The 24,388-nt window shown below is 38.8% G+C and overlaps 1 protein-coding gene across 4 annotated transcripts in view; it reads left to right on the top strand.

The window, feature by feature from the left end:
- The window catches only part of Atp10d (ATPase phospholipid transporting 10D (putative)), a 69,856-nt gene that overhangs the window by 22,579 nt on the left and 22,889 nt on the right, over nucleotides 1-24,388 (top strand). For 3 of the 4 annotated variants that reach the window (XM_070013001.1, XM_070012998.1, XM_070012999.1), the window contains 11 exons: nucleotides 1,124-1,328; nucleotides 4,157-4,242; nucleotides 7,495-7,601; nucleotides 7,875-8,006; nucleotides 8,358-8,482; nucleotides 8,600-8,852; nucleotides 15,495-15,733; nucleotides 18,080-18,268; nucleotides 21,146-21,755; nucleotides 22,383-22,489; nucleotides 22,848-22,974. In XM_070013001.1, the coding sequence (XP_069869102.1) occupies nucleotides 1,124-1,328; nucleotides 4,157-4,242; nucleotides 7,495-7,601; nucleotides 7,875-8,006; nucleotides 8,358-8,482; nucleotides 8,600-8,852; nucleotides 15,495-15,733; nucleotides 18,080-18,268; nucleotides 21,146-21,755; nucleotides 22,383-22,489; nucleotides 22,848-22,974 (2,180 nt within the window). The remainder of the gene's footprint in view (nucleotides 1-1,123; nucleotides 1,329-4,156; nucleotides 4,243-7,494; nucleotides 7,602-7,874; nucleotides 8,007-8,357; nucleotides 8,483-8,599; nucleotides 8,853-15,494; nucleotides 15,734-18,079; nucleotides 18,269-21,145; nucleotides 21,756-22,382; nucleotides 22,490-22,847; nucleotides 22,975-24,388) is intronic. The other variant, XM_070013000.1, reaches the window with a different exon arrangement.

Genomic DNA, 24,388 nt, shown 5'->3' with positions numbered 1-24,388 from the left:
TGACCAGAAACCTTTCTGTATTGTTATTGTTTCAACAAATATTTCCTAAAATTCTACAGTGAATTCAATTCAGGTTCAAAGGGAAATTAAAGCCTTTATCAACCCAAGACTTTATAAAAGGAGAGTTTCTCTGGTTGAATTAAACTTCAGACCACAGAAGAGCAAGTAGGCCGGTGGTTTTTCAACACTGGCTGCTGCAATTTAGGATTAAGAACAGGATGATTTATGTAAGGCAGAAATGAACTTGAAGTGATGTAAAGAATGAGTGGGATGTGACAAGAGAAGGCAGGAGACTGCATATGGGGGGAAAATTGCAAGGGACAGAGAAGAGTGTTCTACTTGGTGCACAAAGCCTGGAGCTTCTTCTATTCAGGAGTGTATTTACTGTTGGAGATCTGTATTTCCAGTATTTATGAAATAGGAAGTCTACATAGCCAAGCATAAACATGATGAGTATTGAACCATGTCATATATTCTATGAAGCTCCAGCTAATATTTAGTCAACAATGGAGATGTCTTCAATCTTAGGGGAGCCACGGAGAAAAAGGTTACAGGAGGATCCTGTACAAATATTGTAATTGGTTGAATTCTCACATAGGATGACTATTGATTTGGAAGGTTATTTCATTCACTGATAATTTGAGGCCGATAATTTTTTATGGTGAAATAACGATGTTTTAAAAATATATGACCTGTGGTTATTACATTTCATCATGTCTTCTTCTATTATTATTCAGCCTCTTGGCTGGACCAGAAGCTCTCTGAGAAGAGACCACATGTCTTACCTTCTTTCCCCAGACCCCTGGTACTCCAAGCACAGGTCAGCATGCAAGAATCATTCTGCATATAAACCCATTTAAACCCCTCTGTAATTTCATTCTAGAATTATACTCAATTAGCAAAGCATTTCAAAAGTCTCAGAGGGAAAACTTGGAAAAGCCCATTTGAGTTGTTTATGAACTGAGTTTCCAGATGAGTCACGTGTGGAATTTTGGTTTTAGGATTTTGTAGCTTCTCTTTTGACATTTTATCAAAAATGATTTGATGTGTGCACTAAGTTTAACAAAAAATTACATGTTTCAGTTTTCCACAACTCTTCCCACCCTTCCCACCCCCATTTTAGGAAGGAGAAAAAGTACATGGACTGTTGCTGGAAAAATGTCACTGTTGGGGACTTCATTCGCCTCTCCTGTAATGAAATCATCCCTGCAGATATGGTGTTACTCTTTTCCAGTGATCCTGATGGAATCTGTCACATCGAAACTTCCAGCCTTGATGGAGAAAGCAATTTAAAACAGAGGCAGGTGGTACGGGGGTATGCAGAGCAGGTAAACAATATGTTCTCGGATGTTGATTAATTAACCTTCTTTTCTCTCCCCAGGAAATGGCTGTGTTCATTTCCATAGTACAGATAAAGAGATTTTTTAAAATTAGGTGTTTCTTTTTTTGTTACTGACAACACAATCTCAGTTTTAATAAATTTCTAGATATCAGTAGACTTATTTTGTAGATAACAGGATTAAATGACTTTGGAGCTCAAACACTTCTGTCTTCAGTCAATTTTTGGAACTAAATTAAGAAACCTTGATAGAAGGAAACTACCACAAAAGCAACCACCTGCTAATTTATTCTTCTTAATCTTAAATACTCATTAGTATATAGTTGGATCATTGCTCCTAAAATATATCATAACGTGTTCCAAAGCCTTTGAAAACTTTCCTAGCCTCTTAGGTCACATAACTTTGAGACCTGTTACCTTGCTATATTAAGGGGAGGGAGAAATTAGAAGTTATTATGACATAAATTTGTGTTTATCTTAGCTCTGACATTCATAACTATGGGTTTGGGCAAGTTATTCTAATGTTTTATGCCTCTGCTTCCTTATCCTAAAATGGAAATGATGCTATTTCCTTTCCAGTGTTTTTGTAAGATTCAACCACATTAGGTGTAGTGCTTAATAGCTGCATCTTTTCTTTACATCTCAAATCACTTGAGATGAACTATTTTAAAATGTAGTGATCTTACATTTAAACCTGAGCTACTAATAAGTTGAGGTTCCTTCACCTGGTCCATTCAAAAAATATTTTAGCCTCTTCCTACCCTTATCTTTAGTACATTTCACATGGGGTGCATCTTTCTTCCTGTGTATTTTACATAGACTGTCTGATTAACATGCCTTTCAGTTTAGAGCCACTGATACTTTTATAAACAGTCCCGCTCCTAAAATTCTGAGGAAGTCTTACACAACTTGGAATTTGGTTATGCCACTGGGGATGATATAAATTATTAATTGGTATTGCTTGCCTGTAATGTGAGTGCTGTAGAACCCAGTGACCTCTATAGTAATTTTGGGCTAACCACTTTTTGAGAACTTTGGTGCATTATATGATCCTTGTTGTTTCTTTTTTTCATATTTTAAAAAATTATTAATAAGTTTTTTATTGTGAAAATACCATACAGAGGGGTTACAATTACACGAGCAAGGAAATGAGTACATTTCATATCAAGCATTGTTGCCTCCTCCTTTGTTTCCCCTTACCATCTCTGCCCTCCCATCCTCACCCCCAAAGTTGTAAAGTTTGTTCTTCGACATAGCATCTTGTACATCTCATTGTTGCAATGGGTCCAACTGTATCCCTATTTAAAGAATTTTCTTTTTCCCTTCCCCTCTCCAAATTATACCAACATCAAGTACAGTGAAAACAGGGGTTATACCATGGGGGAGGGACATATGTTAGAAACAATAGCAAGAAAGAAAAACCATTTGAGTCCTTATTTTGGAGTTCATTTCACCTAAGATCAACTTATCTGACCTTTTCTGCTTGTCTCAGACATATACTAGTTTGCAAATAAGGGAAACCATGGGACCTATGTTCTTTGGGCTTGGCTTACTTCACTTAATAATATAATTTTTTCCAAGTCTTTCCATCTCCTAACAAAGCTGCCAGCACAACTGTGCTTATTGCAGCATTATTTACCATAGCTAAGATATGGAACCAACCCAGATGTCCCTCAGTAGATGAATGGATCAAAAAAAATGTGGTATATATACACAATGGAATTCTATGCCTCCATCAGAAAGAATGACATTGCCCCATTTGTTAGGAAATGGAAAGACTTGGAAAAAAATATATTAAGTGAAATAAGCCAGGCCCAAAGAAACATAGGTCCCATGGTTTCCCTTATTTGCAATAACTAGTATATGTCTGAGACAAGCAGAAAAGGTCAGATAAGTTGATCTTAGGTGAAATGAACCCCAAGATAAGTATTTAAATGTTTTTTTCTTTCTTGCGATTGTTTCTAACATATTTATAAGATGATTTCTTTGTTGCTTTGTATGTCCCTCCCCCACAGTATAACCCCTGCTTTCATTGTATTTGATGTTGTTATAATTTGTGGAGGGGAAGGGCAAAAACAAACCATTTAAATAGGGATACAGGAGGACCCATTGCAACAATGAGGTGTACAAGTCATTATGTTGAAAAACGAACTTTACAACTTTGGCCGGGCAGGGCCAGAGTGGGGCAGGGAGATGGGAAAGGATGGGAAGCGGAACAAAGGAGGAGGTTACAATGCTTGATAAGAAATGTACTCGTTATCTTGCCCGTGTAATTGTAACCCCTCTGTACGGTATTTTCACAATAAATTTTTTTTTAAATGTGGTATATATACACAATGGAATTCTATGCCTCCATCAGAAAGAATGATCCTTGTTGTTTCTATCTTTACTGTTCTGTTAAGTAGGCCAAATTGCAGTGCATACCTTCATGGGACTCTGAAAAAGAAATCAATTAATACATTTAAAGTACATAATGTGGATTCTACTCTACAAAAAGAACACAATATTGGGGCTGGGAAGGTGACTCAGTGGTAGAGCGCTTGCCTTGCCTGCATGAGGCCCTGGGTTCCATTCTTCAGCACCACATAAGCAAAAAGAAAAAAGCCGGAAGTAGTGCTGTGGCTCAAGTGGTAGAGCACTAGCCTTGAGCTGAACAGCTGAGGGACAGTGCCCAGGCCCAGAGTTCAGGCCCCATGATCACCACCACCACCAACAGAAAAGAATTAATGAAAGTGCTAAAATGCTTAATTATCAGACTGCCATTGCTTTACTCTGAAATTCTTCTTGTTTTGTGATTTTTGAAATTTTTTTTTTTAGGACTCTGAAGTTGATCCTGAGAAATTTTCCAGTAGGATAGAGTGTGAAAGTCCAAACAATGACCTCAACAGATTCCGAGGCTTCCTGTGAGTGACAAGTGACACTTTGGGGGGCATAGTGAACTTGGCTTAATTCAGTAAAAGTTTTGTGTACTTAACCACCAAGCTAAGTCATTACAGGACACAAATCAGCCACCTGTGTATTGGTTTACCAAAATAATTTAATAAATCTTTGTCTCTCTGTCTATATTTATTTAAAGCAATAGCAACATGCTGGTTGCTGGTGGCTTACACCTGTATTTCTAGCTACTCAGAAGCTTGAGATCTGAGAGTCCTGGTTCAAAGCCAGCTCAAGCAGGAAAGTCCATGAGACTCTTTAATAAACTACTCAGAAAAAGCTGGAAGTGGTGCTGTGGCTCAAGTGGTAGAGTGCTAGCTTTGAGCACAGATACTCAGGGACAGAGCTTAATTAGGCCCTGAGTTCAAGCCCTAGGACCAGCAAAAACATCCCCCCAAACAACAACAACAACAAAAACAATGGCAACAATAACATTTCTTTATTAAAAATCTTAACCCCCTCCGCTGGTATAGTAATATCTTACATAAACTCCATACTCTTTCCTTTTGAGACATACTCTTTCCTTTTCACTATGTAGTTCAGACCAGCCTCAGAATTTTTGTGATTCTCTTGTCTCAGCCTCCCAAGTACTGGGATTGCAGTTGTACACCACCAGGCTTAGCTCCATGAGCTCTAAGCCTGAGATATTACTGTTGGGAAAGATGTGTTTGGACTAAAGTGGCAGGTTGAATGATGGCCTTCTGTCGAATTAGAGTACCAGATAAGCTGTTACATTTAGCAAAAGTGAGCCAGTGATTTGAACACTTGTTTAAGAGCATCGAAGGCTTTCTGTAGCATCCATATCCTTTGTGCAAGGGCAGTTAGACATTAGATCATGTCAAATTTAAAGCTTGGCTTTAGCCACTTAGTGCTTTATGACTCTAAGCCAAGTCACGCTATTTATTCTCTTTGATCCTTTGTTTTCTGATTTTTTACAAGGAAGCAATTAGACATATTTCATTTTAGTAACTTACAGAAAGAGGCATATTAACAACTCATTTCTTGTGGTCAGAATTGTCTTCATCCATTTGCTCTAATTCAAAGGCATTTAAGAAAAAACTAATGTCCTTTGTGAACATAAATGTAAATATTGTACCCCAAATTATAGCAAATTAAATCTAATAATGCATAAAAAATGTAACACTTCACAACCTAGTAGGGCTTATTCCCAAATGCAAGATTGAGTTAACATTACAAAACAAAGTATTAATACTATATTAATAAAAGATATTTAGCAAATTCAGAAAGAAAAGAAAAACCAGATAGTTATCTCATAGATAGAGAAACATGATTTGGCAAAGTTTAGCTTCCGTTTCTGAAAAGAGGGACTAGGAAGGAACATTCTCAACTTAAAAAGGGATATATATACAAATAGCCTATAGCTAGCATCATGCTTAGTGTTGAAATACTATTACCTGTGCCCTAAGGCTATGAATACCTGCTCACACTGCTTTTATTCAAGCTTATAATAGATGTTCAAGCTATTTCCAGCAGGTAAAAAGATTTTCTTTGTAGAAAATCTGATGAAATTACAGATTTTTTTTTAACGGCTACAAAAAAACTATTCAAACAAGAAGTGAGTTTAACAGTATTATAGGAAACAAGATCAGTACACCCAAATAAATTCTGCTTCTGTATATTATGAACAATTAGGTATCACAAAGCTTTTAAATATTATTTATAGACCAATTCATGGAAAACTGAGTTCATGTTCTATACTGAGCTGATGCCTCCTTCTTCCAACTTTCCTTCCCCTTGCTGATCTCATCCCACTAAATACACATATGTATGACATTCATTTCTTGAATAAGCAAAGTCATTTGACCTGTATAGATTCCCACATTTTGGATCTGGTTGACTGCGTATTTGCAGTGATTTTAACATGTCTCTTTGGTCCTGTTATTTATTTATTTATTTTTTTGGTCCGGTCGTGGGGCCTGAATTCTGGGCCTGGGCGCTGTCCCTCAGCTCTTCAGCTCAAGGCTAGCAGCGCTCTACCACTTGAGCCACAGCACCACTTCTGGCTTTTTTCTTTCTGCTTATGTGGTGCTGAGGAATCGAACCCAGGGCCTCGAGCATGCAAGGCAAGCGCTCTACCACTGAGCCACCTTCCCAGCCCTGCCCTGTTAGTTTTTGTCAATCATCAAGTGACACTTTCAGAATATTATGAAAGAAATGGATTCTCTCCCTGGAAAAATAGCACATACGCCCACGTGCGCGCACACACACACACACACACACACACACACACACACACATTATTGCACATCATTCATAGATCCTCTGAAGCTACATATCTTGGACTTTAATGTCCTCATAGAGACTTATATACCCATAACTTCCTTTTCCATACACTAGGAAGGCCATACAGTAGGACGTCCATGGTCAAATTGATGCTCTAACCTAACTTTCTCATTGTGAAGTTCCTTATTGGACTTTTACCTGTTGACTTAAGCAATCACCAATTACTCTTTCCTGAGCCGATCCTTGATCTTAGCCAGGTTGAAAATGGGTAATTTTCTAATTGTATTAAGAATTTTTCCCTACTAACGGTTGTTAATACAGTGCATACTTGAAGAACAGGATCCTTATTTGGAATATTTCTGAGTTCTTGTACTAACTGACAAACAATGACTACTAAAAAAAGCAAAGGGAAGTAGAAACTCCAGCCAAAGCAGGAAACTAAGAAAACAAAAGCAAATAAGGGAAACCATGGGATCTATGTTTCTTTGGGCCTGGCTTATTTCACTTAATATATGGCTTTTACTATATTTGATGTTGGTATAATTTGTGGAGGGGAAGGGGAAAAATTGTTTAAATAGGGATATGGGTGGACCTATTGAAGCCATGAGATGTACAAGTCCTAATGTTGAAAAAAGAACTTTACAACTGTGGCCTGGTGGGGCCGGAGGTGGGGGTGAGGGTGGGGTGGATGGGAAGGGATGGGAAGGGGAAACAAAGGAGGAGGCAACAATGCTTGATAAGAAATGTACTCATTACCTTGCCCATGTAAATGTAACCCCTCTATACGGTATTTTCACAATAAAAAACAAAAACAAAAACAAAAATAAAAAACAAAAGCAAAAGGGCCAGAAACTTAAAACCATTCCTGTAAACTAATTTATTATTCAGAGTCAAGAACATTCAAGTGCCACAATTTTTATCTTTATACTCAACATTTGCCATTTTAAAAATAAACTAGTTTACTGTCGTTTTTACAGAGAGCATCCCAGCAAAGAACGTGTGGGCCTCGGCAAAGAAAACTTATTGCTGAGAGGGTGCACCATTAGAAACACAGAAGCAGTGGTGGGCATTGTGGTTTATGCAGGTTGGTTATACTTCTGCGTTTCATCAGTCTTCTCTCTGCTTTAATACAAATTAACATTTTCACTTACTCAAGACTACAGTCTGTGGAAGCACAAAGTAAACTTTGTCTTGATAAACTTAATCACTGTTTTCTTTTCTTTTTCCACAAAAGCTGAATAAACTGACCAAAATACATTATGTGCTCTTAAATTATCTTCTGTAACTATTTTTTTAAAATGGTGTTTGCTACCTGGTTTTAATGTACATTTTCAGATATCCTGTGTTTCCTATACAGGCCATGAAACCAAAGCAATGCTGAACAATAGTGGACCAAGGTATAAGCGCAGTAAATTAGAAAGAAGAGCAAATACAGATGTTCTGTGGTGTGTCCTGCTTCTGCTTATAATGTGTTTAACTGGTGCCCTGGGTAGGTAAAATCTGTTGTTGTTGTTGTCATTGTTGTTGTTGTTGTGTGTATTTAACATCTTTTTGCCAAGATACGATTTTTTTCAAAATGATGTTTGTGAATGTTCAGATTCTGTAAAGGAAACTTTTATTTGCCTCTTCATCTATTAGCCTGAAAAACATTAATAGTGACTGTCTATTTATTCTTTGCCATAGTACTGAAGGAATCTGGGAAACAATCTAGAGAAAGACAGAGACAAAGACCTTTGAATTTTAACCTGTTTCCCCCAAACAAAATTAATAAACATTCTCTTTTTCCTTCCCAAGGAATAAAGTTCTATATTATTTTAATATCTGTGTGTGTTTTTGAAAGGTCATGGAATCTGGTTGAGCAGATATGAAAACATCTTTTTTAACATTCCTGAGCCTGATGGACATGTCATATCACCAGTGTTGGCAGGATTTTATATGTTTTGGACCATGATCATTTTATTACAGGTAATCCCCGTCAAATTTACCATGAAATTTTATGGGTTTTCCTCCTTTTCCAGCTACCTTCAGCTATCGCCACTTTCTCTAGCCTACTTTAACATTTTCTTGTTTGTTTCTTCTTAGGTCTTGATTCCTATTTCTCTTTATGTTTCAATTGAAATTGTGAAGCTTGGACAAATATATTTCATTCAAAGTGATGTGGATTTTTATAATGAGAAAATGGATTCTACTATTCAGTGCCGTGCCTTGAACATCACTGAGGATCTTGGACAAATTCAGTACCTCTTTTCTGATAAGACAGGAACCCTCACTGAGAATAAGATGGTTTTTCGAAGGTGTAGTGTTGCAGGATTTGATTATTGCCATGAAGAAAATGGTGAGTATTGGGTTTCTAAAAAAGCTATTTATCACATAAGTGTTTTTTGTTTGTTTGTTTTGAAACCTTTTAAATTCCTAATCTGGCCTGGGAGTGCTTTACTTAAGTAGTGGGTGCTCAGCTTATATAGTTGACCTTGATGCTACATTCTTTTTCTTTTAAAAAGTTAGTAAACATTAAATTTTATGCTGCTAGATTATACAATAATAGATATAAACAATAACTGACACTAAATGACACTATAAGATAGATACTCAGCATTTGTTTTGCTTATTATTATATCTTTTAGTATATATTTGGTGTCTTTAACATTTCTATTATAAAAATGTTATTTAATAACATTCTTATGCAGTTTAATATTCCTATTATATTTAAATATTTGTATTTTTACAAATTTGCAGAATCATTTCACATTTGTACAATTGTTTTATTCAGTACTGCATTAGTTTTATTGAAAAATATGTATATGACCTCATCAAAAATTTAGTAGGTAAAAAGTCACGTTAAAGAATATACTGCTGTGGGTTCTTTTTTTTGGCCAGTCCTGGGGCTTTAACTCAGGACCTGGGCACTGTCCCTGAGCTTCTTTTGCTTAAGACTAGCTCTCTAGTGCTTGAGTTACTTCTGGCTTTTTCTTTTTTTTTTTTTAAGGCTTCTTTTTTTGGGGGAGGGGGTCAGGTCGTGGGACCTGAACTCTGGGCCTGGGCACTGTCCCTCAGCTCTTCAGCTCAAGGCTAGCGCTCTACCACTTGAGCCACAGCGCCACTTCTGGCTTTTTTTCTTTTTGCTTATATGGTGCAGAGGAATCAAACCCAGGGCCTCAGGCATGCAAGGCAAGCGCTCTACCACTGAGCCACCTTCCCAGCCCGCTTCTGGCTTTTTCTGTTTATGTGGTATTGAGGAATCAAATCCAGGGCTTCATGAATGCTAGGCAAGCACTCTACCACTAAGCCACATTCCCAGCCAGTTCTTGCTAAAAGTAAAGTAAGTTACCAATTGAGATTGGGAGAGTAGTAGTGCTATGCACTGTAGAAATTTGCAAGGAGCCAGTGAAACTCTAAGAGATCTGAAAGAATATTTTTGAGAGTAATTCTAAAGGGATTCCAGGTCCCTACCATTTAGCTTCTAGCTATCTACTAATGCTAGTTGAAGAATTAGTAACATGAGATGAGCTTCTAACTTCAAGTAAAATTTTGAATTTGAAATTTTCTTTGAAGAATTGAACTTTTTTTTTAATATTTTATTTTATTTTATTTGAGAACATACTGTACAGAGGGGTTACAATTACATGGGCGGGATAATGCATACATTTCTTACCAAGCATTGCAGCCTCCTCCTTTGTTTACCCTTCACCTCCCTTCCCAGCCTCCCCCCTCCCCCCCACCCAATCATACCCCCCCCCCCACACCGACATTGTAAAGCTGGTTTTGACATGACATTTTGTACTTCTCATTGTTGCAACAGGTCCACCTGAATCCTTAAACGACTTGTTTGTCCCCATCTCCTCCACATGTTATACTGATATCAAATATAGTGAAAGCGGGGGTTACACTGTGGGGGAGGGACATACAAAGCAACAAAGAGATAATCTTATAAATGCGTTAGAAACACATGCATGAAAGAAACAAAAACATTAAAATACACATCTAAGGGTTCGTTTTCCTAACATCACATTATCTGACCTTTTCCGCTTGACTCATACCTATACTAGATATTGCAAATAAGGGAAACGATGGGACCTATGTTTCTTTGGGCCTGGCTTACTTCACTTAATATAATTTTTTCCAAGCCTTTCCATTTCCTAACAAATGGGGAAATGTCATTCTTTCTGATGGAGGCATAGAATTCCATTGTGTATATATACCACATTTTCTTGATCCATTCATCTACTGAGGGGCATCTGGGTTGGTTCCATATCTTAGCTATGGTAAATAATGCTGCAATAAACATAGTTGTGCTGGTAGCTTTAGTGTGGTCTTGTTTGTAAACATTTGGGTAAATGCCCAAAAGTGGGATTGCTGGATCATAGGGGAGATCTATGTGAAGTCTTTTGAGGAACCTCCATACTGCTTTCCAAAGTGGTTGAACAAGTTTACATTCCCACCAACAATGAAGTAAGGTTCCTTTCTGCCCACATCCCCTCCAGCATCTGTTGTTGTTAGAGTTCTTGATTTTTGCTGTTCTAACTGGAGTGAGGTGATATCTCAATGTCATTTTGATTTGCATTTCTTTTATGGCTAGGGATGTTGAAGAAGAATTGAACTTTACTTAATTTTGTTCTTTATAAAAATAAGATGTGTTCCTATCAATATAATTCAGAGAAGTGAACTTTCAAAACAAATTAAAACTCCTATTCGTTTATAATTGGGTAATGACTTAACCCTCATTAATAATTGGTTAATACCTCTCTCTCTCTCTCTCTCTCTCTCTCTCTCTCTCTCTATATATATATATATATATATATATTGCCATTCATTCTTTTATGCAGATTTCTCTACAATGAACATTAAAGCTCTGTTTTGCAGTTTGTCTTACTCAACAATGTCACGTGGTTTTCTCCTAAGTCAGTTTATAACCATGTGAAGAGCATAATCTTCTATTGTATGTGCTCAGGCCTAGTTTGCTGTGCCTTTTTGGCCATTACAGATTCAGTAATTTCTATCTGAAGTATTTGGGATCAGAAATGTTTCAAAAATTGTTTTTCATTCTTTACACATATCTCAACATATTGAGTTGTCTTGGGAATGGAACCCAACTCCAATTTGTTTGTATTCATATGTGCCATATAAACACAGCCTGAAAATAAATTTAGACAATATTTGTTCTGTGTGTGTATATGTGTGTGTGTGTGTTTGTGTGTGTGTGTGTGTGTGTGTGTGTGTGTGTGTGTGTGTGTGTGTGTGTGTGTGTTTGGCCTGGGGCTTGAACTCAGGGTCTGGCACTGTCCTGAGCTTTTTTGCTCAAGATTAATGCTCTACCACTTGAACCACAGCTCCACATCTTGCTTTTTGGTGGTTAATGGAGATAACAGTCTTGTGGAATTTCCTGCCCATTCTGGCTTTGGACCACAATCCTCACATCTCAGCCTCCTGAGAAGCTAGGATTATGGACATAAGCATTATGGACATGTACTGCATTAAAAAAAGTATCTTTAAGTAGTTGTTCTGCATTTTTAAGTTTCTGTTTCCTAGAATCCTTGATCACTGGTTCCTCTTTTCAGAAAGTATTTTGTTTGAGGCCTTGTTTTTGGCCCCCTTGTAGAGCTCATTGAAAAAGTATGGTAAACATTTTGTCCCTCAGGACTTAGTCCTAATGTTGTCCAGATAGCAGATCAAAGCAACTAGTAGACTATACATAGGTCTGGAGATATTTGAGAAAAGAATGGGAAAAGAAAACAGATCAAACAAAGAAAAAAAAAACCAATTTGATACTTAACCGAGGACCTACCTTTAGACACACAGAAGAGATCGCAGACATTGTATGTTTCCTCTTAGGAGTCAGAAAGCAAGATTCCTGGCCCACTTTGAGGCATTCATAGACCTAACTAGAGCCTACCTTAAGAGAGGTATAAAAATCTTCATTACCAATCAGATACATTTTGTTTATTAATTAGATGATAAATCTTGGCTTTTGTAAACTCTTCCCTGGGCCTGGAAGTATAGCTCCAATAGCTTTGTTTTCTGAATCACGGTGTAACTCACCTTGCCCGTTTACTTGTCCTAGCTTTCCCAGAATGATTAAAAGCTGACTCATTCTTTGCTGTCTCCATTCTATTCTTGCAGTTGTACTTGTTGAGAAAGTTTGTCCTCCAGTAAAAGCTGACCCACCTGGTATCGTTTTCCTTACCCAATTGTGTGGTGCCTGCCTTGTCTAATGATGACTAAGAGAAGCTGCATGAACCATTAACTTCATTTCTGTAGAACTTGAAGTATTTATTTCTAAAATGGCATCACCAACACATTTCTTTTTTTCTTTTTTTTTTTACTCAAGGATTTATCAGTCTCAGCACTGTTGATAGGGCCTGGGCACTGCCCCTGAGCTTCTTTTGCTCAAGGCTAATGCTGTACCACTCAAACCAAACCAGAGCTCCACTTCTAGCTTTTAGGGGAGAGTAATGGGATTGGTAGTTTACTGGAGGTAAGAGTCTTGTGGACTTTTCTGCCTGGGCTGGCTTCAAACTGTGATCCTTAGACCTTAGCTTCTTGAGTAGGTAGGATTACAGGCATGAGCCTTCAGCCCAGCAGTGGGCTTGTGCATTGAAAGATGTTTGTTTACAAGTGTCCTTGGCTTCTACCAACTGGTGTCCAGTAGCAGCTGCTTCCCCAGTTACAACAGCCCACTGTACGTACAATCCTTGCCAATAGTTCCTAAGGGATAAACCTGCTATATACAATTTAGTCTTAAGGAGTTATGATATGATGGATAAACACATTGGCTCTGGAATCAGAAAGACTTAAGTTCAACTCCCTTTTCTACCTCCAACCACCTGTTTAATCATGGTTAAAGTACTTAATCTCTCTGGGTGTTAATTTCCTTAGCTGCAGAGAAAAGCAATAGCAGTTTCTACATGATGGCATTATGTTGAAGCTGGGTATATATATACATATATATACTGATAAATATTCATATTCACATGTATATATGAACATTTAAAAAAAAAGAAAGCCAGGCACTGATGGCTCATGCCTGTAATCCTAGCTAGACCAGGTAGAAAAGACCCCAATGAGACTTATCTCCAATGAACAACTTAAAAATTGGAAGTGGAGCTTCAAAGTGGTGGCATGCTAGTCTTGAGCAAAAGAGCTCAGAGACAGCACCCAGGCCTTGAGTTCAAGCCCCATGACTAACCAAACCAAACCAAAACAAAACAAAACAAAAACTTCAATAAGGCCTGGCACAGTGGCTTGTACCTATAATCCCAGCTACTTGGAGACTGGGATGATTGGAATTCAAAGCCAGAGGAAAAAAATTAATAAGATCCAATCTCAATCAGTAAAATCAAGTAAGATGATTGTACCTGTGGTCCCAGGTACATGAGAAGCCATAGATAGGAGAATTGAAGTCTTGATGCTGGCCCTGGGCAAATGTGTGAGATCCTACCTGATATATAATTAAAGCAGTAAAGGGCTGAGGCCATGAATTAAGTGCTAGAGAACCCACCTAGCAAGCACAAAGTTCAAGGTTTAAACCCTAGGTTAAATTCCCCCTTCACCCTCCACAAACAACAAAAAAAAATACACTAAAGACTGATATATGTTGCCATTGGACTTTACAATGTTGAGTTATGGTGACCCTGACAAGAGTAATGTCAGTGAAGAGATGGGAAGAAAGTTCTAAAATTGCTTATGGACAGATTGGTGTAAACAGAATTGGTGAAAGCAGAATTGCAAAGATGATATACTTTTTTTTAAATTTAATTTAATTTTATTTTATTTGTGAACATACTGTACAGAGGGGTTACAATTACATGGGCAGGATAATGCATACATTTCTTACCAAGCATTGCAGCCTCCTCCTTTGTTTACCCTTCACATCCCTTCCCAGCCTCCCCTCTCTCCCCCAATCTTTCCCCCCCACCCTGCCCCAAAGTTGTAAAGCTCGTTTTTGACATGACAACTTGTACTTCTCATTGTTGCAACAGGTCCACCTGTATCCTTAAACGACTTGTTTTTCCCCATCTCCTCCACAAGTTATACTGACATCAAATATAGTGAAAGCAGGAGTTATACTGTGGGTGAGGGACATACAAAGCAACAAAGAAATCATCTTATAAATGCATTAGAAACACATGCATGAAAGAAAAAAACATTAAAATACATACCTAAGGGTTCATTTTCCTAACATCACATTATCTGACCTTTTCCGCTTGACTCATACATATACTAGATATTGCAAATAAGGGAAACCATGGGACCTATGTTTCTTTGGGCCTGGCTTACTTCACTTAATATAATTTTTTCCAAGTTTTTCCATTTCCTAACAAATGGGGCAATGTCATTCTTTCTGATGGAGGCATAGAATTCCATTGTGTATATATACCACATTTTCTTGATCCATTCATCTACTGAGGGGCATCTGGGTTGGTTCCATATGCTGCAATAAACATAGTTGTGCTGGTAGCTTTAGTGTGGTCTTGTTTGTAAACATTTGGGTAAATGCCCAAAAGTGGGATTGCTGGGTCATAGGGGAGCTCTATGTGAAGTCTTTTGAGGAACCTCCATACTGCTTTCCAAAGTGGTTGAACAAGTTTACATTCCCACCAACAATGAAGTAAGGTTCCTTTCTGTCCACATCCCCTCCAGCATCTGTTGTTGTTAGAGTGCAAAGATGATATTCTTGAAGAATCTGGAGGATGGGACACAGGTCACGAGAGGAGGGCTTAACAGTTGAAACAAGGTAGAGGCTGAGTACAGACGAAGATAAGTGTGGGATGTCATGATGGGAAAAAAGAGAATTTCTGTCTTTGTCTAGCTTTCTCAATAAGGCGAGATGTAAGTGTATTAATTTAAGGGTACAGATGGAGGCCAGGTTTGAAAGGAGAGGAGGTGGATGATGACTGATTCTTGAAGTAACTTCCTGACACATTCAGTTGTTAGTTGTTCTTCTCAGATGATGACCCAATGTGATTTTTCTGTTCTTCAGCCAAGAGGCTAGAGTCCTATCTGGAAGCTGTCTCTGACAATGAGGATTGTACAGATGCACTGAATGGCTCCCTCAGCAATATGGTGACACCAAGAGCCCACGGCTGCAGGATGGTTCACAATGGGCCCTTGGGGAACAAGCCCTCAAATCAGCTTTCTGGCAGCACTTACGCTTTAGGAAGTGGAGAAGGAGCCAGTGAAGTGCCCCATTCCAGACAGGCTGCTTTCAGTAGCCCCATTGTAAGTGTGAATGCATGTCCATGCGCGTCTCCAATTCATGCTCCAACAACAGCCTTAGAGGTATCACACAGCCCAACACTGCTGCTTTCTTTTCTACGCAACAACACATAATGGTAATTCAGCATAATGGTGACACACGATAGAAAAGTATAAACTAATAGCACAAACTTTTTAATTATTTAAAAAATAATTCACTTTTGAGAAGTCAGGTGTGTCCTATCTGAAAAGTATATTTATGATCAGGGATGGTAATATCTTCCTATCTGAAAAGTATATTTATGATCAGGGATGGTAATATCTAAGTGAAAATGAAAATGCTTAATTTAAGGTTCATGGCTCACTCTCAGAACCACCAAAGCATATCAGGATTATCTCAGAGACAGGTAAGTGTGTCTAATTAATAGAGAAATTCTGAGGCCTTGTGATGTCCATAAAAAACCATTTTTTATTACACTGTAATATGCCTTCTATATTCCTCCAAAACCAGATCCCCATTCCATACCCCAAGAGTATGGACTCCTGTTATGCAGGTGTTGTATTTAGGTAGAAATGTGGAGGTGCTTGGTGACATCAGATAAAGTGCACATGTGAAATTGTTTGTGAGCCACATAACCTGGCTGAAAGTGAGCACATGTCATATAAGAAGGAAGGAAAAGGAACATTACATTACTCATACTGGTCCCATTTCAGCCACTACCTCATTTACATTGCACAACCACCCTGGGAGACAAGTGTTCTTTTTGCCATTATATGGAAGAGGGTAATGGAGCCCAGAGGGTTTAAGTAAACTGTCTGAGGCCCCAGTTCATATTCAGTGGAGCTAAGATGGAATCCAAGCTGTCTCGTTCCCACCACAAGCTCTTTTCTTATTTTAAACCTTTGCTAACCCCCACCAAACGCCAAGACCTAAGTATCTTCAGGGTGTAGTATTACACATTCTCAGTATTTTTGTCTTTTCTCAAAAATCACCTCTCCTGGCTTCTCTGGGGCCAGTTACTCTGTGTCCAGGACTTTCCTGCAGCACAGTGCTTCTTTTCTATAACCTTGACCCAGAGCAGGTAATCCTTCCTGGACTGAGCTTAAATGTTTCTGGATTATAATCCAATTTCTACTATGACACTTTTGTGAAAAGAAGTACTTTCAAGTAAGTCAGAGAAGCACTGTGTTATACAAAATGGCATGCTTTTATTTTTCTTAAGAATAGAACTGATTAGGCAAATCTTTCTTAAAATCCTTAAAAGGGGAGCATGGATGTCAAAAATTATTTGGTAATGTGAAATCTCCTGGAAATACCCTTGCTCATGTCTTGTGTACTGGTTAGACCTAACAATCTGCTTGTGCTGACTTTTATTTTGAAGATTTTTTTTACAAGAGTGGTAAATTTTGAAGAACAAAAATATTTTGTTAAAATAATCAAATGTGGATACTAGCCTCACTTTAAAAAGAAATGGTTCTCATTATAAATTTATAGCTAAGGTTTAATTTTGGCAATAAAATATAAAATATATGTATACTTGATGTGTGTGCTTATATATATATATATACATATATATATGACACTGTATTTCAAAGGGAGAAACAATAGTCAACTAGATCTTGGTAGAAAACCATGTTTGTACCTCCCAGTTTAATGATTCAGGTAGTTTCTTTCTTTCTTTTTTTTTATTGTGAAAATGCTGTACAGAGGGGTTACAATTACACGGGCAAGATAATGAGTACATTTCTTATCAAGCATTGTAGCCTCCTCCTTTGTTTCCCCTTCCCATCCCTTCCAATCCTCCCCCTGCCCCCCCATCCTCCCCGCTTCCCCCCTTCCCCACACCAAAGTTGTAAAGTTCGTTTTAGACATAACGACTTGTACGTCTCATTATTACAATGGGTCCATTTAAACGATTTGTTTTTCCCCTTCCCCTCCACAAATTATTACCGTATCAAATACAGTGAAAGCAGGGGTTATACTGTGGGGGAGGGACATACAAAGCAACAAAGAAATAATCTTATAAATGTGTTAGAAACAATCGCATGAAAGAAAAAAAAACATTTGAATACATATCTAAGGGTTCATTTCCCAAACATCACCTTATCTGACCTTTTCTGCTTGACTCAGACATATACTAGATATTGCAAATAAGGGAAACCATGGGACTATGTTTCTTTGGGCCTGGCTTACTTCACTTAATATAAATTTTTCCAAGTCTTTCCATTTCCTAACAAATGGGCAATGTCAGGTAGTTTCTTAAACATCCAGTAACTAATTATTTTATTTTCCTATTGTCACTTACCGCAGTAGTATACATACATGAACTTCTTATGTTGATAACAACCCTTTGTCTTATTGGCTCATAGGAAACCGATGTGGTCCCAGACACCAGGCTTTTGAACAAATTTAGTCAGATTACGCCTCAGCTCTTTACCCAACTAGATGAGGCCATCCACAGTCCACCCCTGGAGATCTTGTACATCATGGACTTCTTTATTGCATTGGCAATTTGCAACACTGTAGTAGTTTCTGCTCCTAACCAACCACGACAAAAGGTAAAGTCTTCAGCACAAACAAGCCTCATTTCCGCAGGGGAGTGGTTGAGGTTGACATGTATCTGTGCTGATCTTGTTCTGCTAAAATAATAATCAGAAGTATATAACACTTAGTCAGTACTTACTTTTGGTCTTTCACTTAACAAGGTCTACGCTTAGTGTTTAGTCCTGCCAGCAACCCTTTGCGCTAAGTATACTGTCTGCCATCATGACATTTGCCCCGATTTGCAGACTCATGTTAAAATATTTGTTCAGGGTCACAAAACCACTTTGTGGGGGAGGTGACCTTGAACCTAAGAAGTATGTATGGCTCACTGGTTAGTATTATTTGCCTATAGAAGGCAGTTGGTGAAACTATTCATTTTTGCTTTTATTTCCTTACCAGATAGAAGTTTTCTCTGAGACTTTGAGACACCCTCCCCCAATATTATATGTTTTAAATTAAACAAAATGTAAAGCATTAGATTCATTGTTATAGTTAGTGGTAATTTACCTTTTTCATGTACCAGTTGGGTTAGTTTTATATCAGTCTATCTGAAGTCCAGTGTGTATATAATATACCAATATTTGCAGTTCTTATCATTTCTTTTTGGTGGCACCAGAGATTGAATTTAGCTCTTTGCACCTGCTAGACAAGCACTCTATCACTCTTTTTGTCCTGTTTTCTTTAGCTTGTTTTCAGATATAGTCTCACACATTTGCCCAACTATCCTTAGATTGTGATCTTCCTCCCTCTACTACGTTACCAGTAGTTGAGATTACATACACACCCTACTATGCTCAGCCCCAAATGTTGGATTTTTAAAGTCTAGTTGCAGCTTTAAATTCATTCCCAATTAAGAAGAAAAGCTTGTTTCAGAAGCCGGTGATTTACCACTTGGCTGTGCTGGCTTCCTGGTATATGATTATTTTCTCTTTTCCACACATCCACTTAAAATTCAATTTGCAATAGAAGCAATTAAATTTTAATTTTCCATCAGATCATTTTCTTTTGGCAACTTCAGGGGTGGTCAACTTTAACATAAAAGTAATTTATTTCCAATTAAGCAGCATTTGATCAGAAACTATTTTTACAAGGTGTTGACTAGAAAGTTGCCCTTTGAAAAGTGATTAGGTAGTTAAAGATGCTTTTTATTTTTTCTATATAATATTTTTAAAATATCTCTTTCTGAAGATGATACCTCTTGGTGTTTTCTGTTGCTTTAGTCCCAAAAGATATATTCTACTATCTGAAAGAGAATCTCTGTAGGTATGAATAATTTTTTGCGTTTTCAAGCTAATGACAGAAAAGCAGTAAATGGTTACTAATCAGAATTCATGTGAAATATAGAACCTCACCTGTGATTAGTAGCTTATATTCTTTTTGTTTTTGAGTTGTGGAGAACTTTGAAAATTGTCCAGAATGAAATCACCAACTTATGGTATAGCTAGTCATGTTTTCGGAGAAGCATTGTAGATTTCCTTGACATTTCTGAATAAGTGAATTCTAGACTCAGGCTTTTGTGTGTGTGTGTGCCTGTGCCAGGCCTTGAACCCTCATTCAACTTTCTTGCATATGGTTGGTTGTTCTATAGCTTGAGCCTCCACCCCTCCAGTCTAACAAATTTTGTCTAACATTTTGCTGGGTATTTTAGAGATAGTTCCATGGAATTTTCTGCCTGAACTAACTGCAAACTAAGGCTTCTCAGATTTTAGCTTTTGAGTAAGCCAGGATCAAAGGTGTAAGCTACCAGCCCATGGAGACTGGGCTTTGCTTCTCTTTTCTCTTCTCTTCTCTTCTTCTCTTCTCTTCTTCTCTTCTCTTCTCTTCTCTTCTCTTCTCTTCTCTTCTCTTCTCTTCTCTTCTCTTCTCTTCCCTCCTCCTCCGCTTCCTCCTCCTCCTCCTCCTCCTCCTCCTCCTCCTCCTCCTCCTCCTCCTCCTCCTCCTCCTCCTCCTCCTCCTCCTCCTCCTCCTCCTCCTCTTCTTCTTCTTCTTCTTCTTCTTCTTCTTCTTCTTCTTCTTCTTCTTCTTCTTCTTCTTCTTCTTCTTCTTCTTCTTCTTCTTCTTCTCCTTCTTCATCTTCTTCTTCTTCTTCTCCTTCTCCTTCTCCTTCTCCTTCTTCCTCCTCTCCCCCCTCCTCCTCCTCCTCTTCCTCCTCTTCCTCTTCCTCCTCCTCCTTCTAGTATACATATGGGGCTTGAACTCAGACCCTCTCCTTCTCACTTGGCTTTTTCTTTTTTCAGTAAAGGCTGGTGCTTTACCACTTGAACGACACCTCCATTTTCTTGGCCTTTTATTTAAGTCAAAGTAACAATGTTTTGTAGAATCTATAAATTAAAGAAAAATCTATATCCTGTGAACCATTTGCTTTATTTTTCTCTGATGTTTTAGTATGTATGTTGTCTGTTATTTGTTCCCATATTTTTTCATGTTGTTTCCATAACATTTCCAATATTACCTCTTGGTCTTTATAAAGTTAATATTTCAAAAAAGATGTTTCTGTTTTGTTGTTGAGTTTTTAATTTTTCTACAGTTCTTAAATTGTTATTACTAGGATGTATAGAATGAAGATTACTGATTTTTTCTGTATTCCAAGTCCTGTCTTTAGGAAAAAGTGGTTCGCTGTTAGCATTATATATCTTCTGCTTCATTGTCACATTTTTCTCCCCGCAATACCAGTAGGAATTTATAATACCATTACCCTCACCACGCAGAGCCTCTTCCATGGTGCCTTTCATTTTCATTCATGTTTTCTGTGGCTGCTGTCAGGAAGAAGCAAGCTGCCTGCCAGCCATGGGATTCTGTCCTGGCCTGATTTTTCCCAGTTGGGCTTCAAAGTTGTGATAAACAACTGTTGATTATACTTACTGAATACCTTTTGGAATTGTCTTTCCTAGATTGGGCTGTCTGCCCTGAGTGGGATGCCCATTAAGTCCTTAGAAGAGATTAAAAACCTCTTCCAGAGATTGTCTGTCCGAAGATCAAGTTCACCCTCTCTGGCCAGTGGGAAAGACCCGCCCTCTGGGGTTCCATGCGCCTTCGTGAGCAGACTCTCTTTCTTCAGTCGAATGAAATTGTCTTCACCGTTGGAGGAAGAGGCTTCTCCAAGCAGTGAGAGCCCCCAGAACGCTTCTGATGCAGCTTGCTGTACAGACACGGAGGAACACAGCAGCGATGTAGCGCTGACCAATGGCCCGGTGGACCCCCTCGCTGGACAGCCCTGGGCCTCCGACCTGTGCTATGAGGCGGAGAGCCCAGACGAGGCAGCCTTAGTGTATGCTGCCAGAGCTTACCAATGCACTTTGCAGTCCCGGACTCCGGAGCGGATCATGGTAGACTTCGCTGCTTTGGGACCATTGACATTTCAGCTCCTGCACATCCTGCCCTTTGACTCAGTAAGGAAAAGGATGTCTGTGGTGGTCCGGCACCCGCTTTCCAACCAGGTTGTGGTGTACACGAAGGGTGCCGACTCTGTCATCATGACACTGCTCTCTGGAGCTTCTCCAGGTGGGTTCCAACCGGGTGGAGAGGGGAGGGACAGGTAGGTAGGCCTTTCTCAGTGGCTCTGCAAGGCTAATAGTGGGCATGGAGTGGGGGAGAGGGGAGGTTGTTACCATCTGCCTGGGATTTAGTGAGAAGGCAAATACCTGTGGGCCTACACAGGCCTGGTTTCTAACCCGGACTTCATGATCACTTGTGCCTTGAGAAAGTTACCTAACCATTGAGTGTCTGTGTGCTCTGAAAGCGGTATTATGAACTCCCCTCTGTAAGGCCCCCAGGAGCTGTCCTGTTATACTGTGGGCAATGTATGAGGAACCTCTAGCCAAGTACCTGTCACCAGGTGTCTGCTCAAGCAATGACAGCCAACATTGGAGTCCCTGTTATTGTTGCTCCTGACAGTATGGAAACTGCGAAGGAAAAAAAAAATCCAGGGAGACAGTCATTTCTGAAGTGTTTCTTTTGTCATTTCTGAAGTGTTTCTTTTGTAGATGTATGGAGCGGATTCCAAACAAGAAGGGTATTTTTTTAAATTGTGGATTAGACTTTGGTTGTTTTTTTTTTTTTAATTTAAATAAAATGTGTCTCTAATTGGGCAGACTGGCAGGAATACTAGTGTATTATCCCTTATTTCAGATGGAGCCAATGAGGACAAGCAGCAGGTGGTAATAAGGGAGAAAACCCAGAAGCACTTGGACGATTATGCCAAGCGAGGGCTACGCACTTTATGTATAGCAAAGAAGGTGAATTACCTACGGCACCCATCTTTTGAGCTCTTTCCCTTGTTTAGCCTTCATTTAATTAAGTAGATTAACTTAACTCACTTTCACCATAGATATGGCCTAGAACTTTCCCTAATATACTGAGCTAACCGTCAGGCCCATCCATAGTCTGTCACGCTACTCTGGTCACCAGGTGTGGGGAGCTGTGTCCATCCAGGTGAGCAGAGGACATGCACCTGGTGTGACTTCCCGGAGGGAGAAATAAATACCCTCAAGCAAGTTGATGGCCTGGTATTTTTCCAGCCGCCAAGTCCCAAGCCCTGGTAGGATTCTACAAGACTATATAGCTTGTTTCAAATCTGGTTCCTTCTTTTCACAGGTCATGAGTGACACCGAGTATGCGGAGTGGTTGAGGAACCATTTTTTAGCTGAAACCAGTATTGACAACCGGGAAGAATTACTCATAGAATCTGCCATGAGATTGGAGAATCAGCTAACATTATTGGGTAGGTAGATTGTTGTGTTGTGCTGTAAATGTTGAAGAAATTGGTACAACAGTGATTATCTCTAACTACAATATTCACCACTTTAATCTAGTAGACATTTGTGATTTGCCTGTCTATCAACCCTGCTTCCAATCAGTCCTGGTTTGTTTTGTTGTTTTTGTTGTTATTGGGGCTTGAACTCAGGACCTGGGCACTGTCCCTGAGTTTCTTTTGCTCAGGGCTAGCTCTTTAGTGCTTGAGCCATGGCTCTACTTCCAGTTTTCTGATAGTTTATTGGAGTTAAGAATCTTCAGAGTTTCCTACCCAGGCTGGCTTTGAACTTTGATCCTCAAATTTCAGCCTCCTGAGTAGCTCTGATTGTAAGCTTGAATCACTGGTACTTGTCTTGTTCTTCTCTGTTTTTCACTGCACTGAACTAGACTAAATTTTGTGATAGGATCAGGGTAGTCATTCTTAGTAGATTGCTTAAAACCTCTGCCCCTGCATGGTGTACAGAGTTTGAATTCAGGATTAGGGTAGTCATTCTTAGTAGATCACTTAAAACCTCTGCCCCTAACATAGAGTACAGAGTTTGAATACAGGATTAGCTGAAGTTTCTTGCCAGGCATGTATTCTTTTTCAATTCTCACAACCAATCTCCATCTCATGAAGAAAAGCGGTTCAATGACTGTTTCGAGGTCACATGTGAGTAACTGTCAGAGTTAGTTACTAACCATGTGTGGAACTCACGGTACCTGACTCCAGGGTCTATGTTCTTTCTGCACCTGAAATCGATTTAAAGAAACCTATTTTTCTTCTCTGCCTCTCTAATTCTCTTCCAGAATTTCAGAACACTTATGTCAGGTTGAGCTGCACCTTTAGATTCATCTAGAGAGTTTAAACAATATTCTATCCCCAGAGTCTGTGATTATGTTAGGCTGGTGTGTAGCTTGAATACTGGAATTGTTAAAAGCTTCCTGAATTTAAGGAGATAATCAAGTTTGGGAGTGCATGGAAGGGCATGGAGATAGATTCTACCATAAGCACTGAAACACCAAGAGACCAACTTCCTTCCCTCTGTATTGCAGTTCTAAAAATAAAATTAAAATGTACTGTGGGTTTAATGCCTATGACATTTGGCAGCAAAATCAGACTTTGTTTGATGTAACACTACATTTGATATAACATTACAAAATAGGGCATATGTACCATTTTACCTCTGTGAGTGTGTGTGTGTGTGTGTGTGTGTGTGTGTGTGTGTGTGTGTGTTCAGGGACTTGAACTCAGGGCCTGGGTGCTGTCCTTGACCTTTTGTGCTAAAGGCTAGCACTGTACCACTTGAGCACCACAGCTTCACTTCTGGCTTTTTGGGTTGTTAATTGGAGATAAGAATCTCATAGAACTGTTTTTGCCTGAGCTATCTTCAAACTGCAAT

This window comes from Dipodomys merriami, unplaced genomic scaffold, assembly GCF_024711535.1.
Source record: "Dipodomys merriami isolate MVZ:Mamm:240054 unplaced genomic scaffold, mDipMer1.0.p SCAF_9, whole genome shotgun sequence".
NCBI classification, from domain to species: Eukaryota; Metazoa; Chordata; class Mammalia; order Rodentia; family Heteromyidae; genus Dipodomys; species Dipodomys merriami.
The sequence above is the reverse complement of the archived record's forward strand: the minus strand, read 5'-3'. Positions and strand labels throughout refer to the sequence as shown.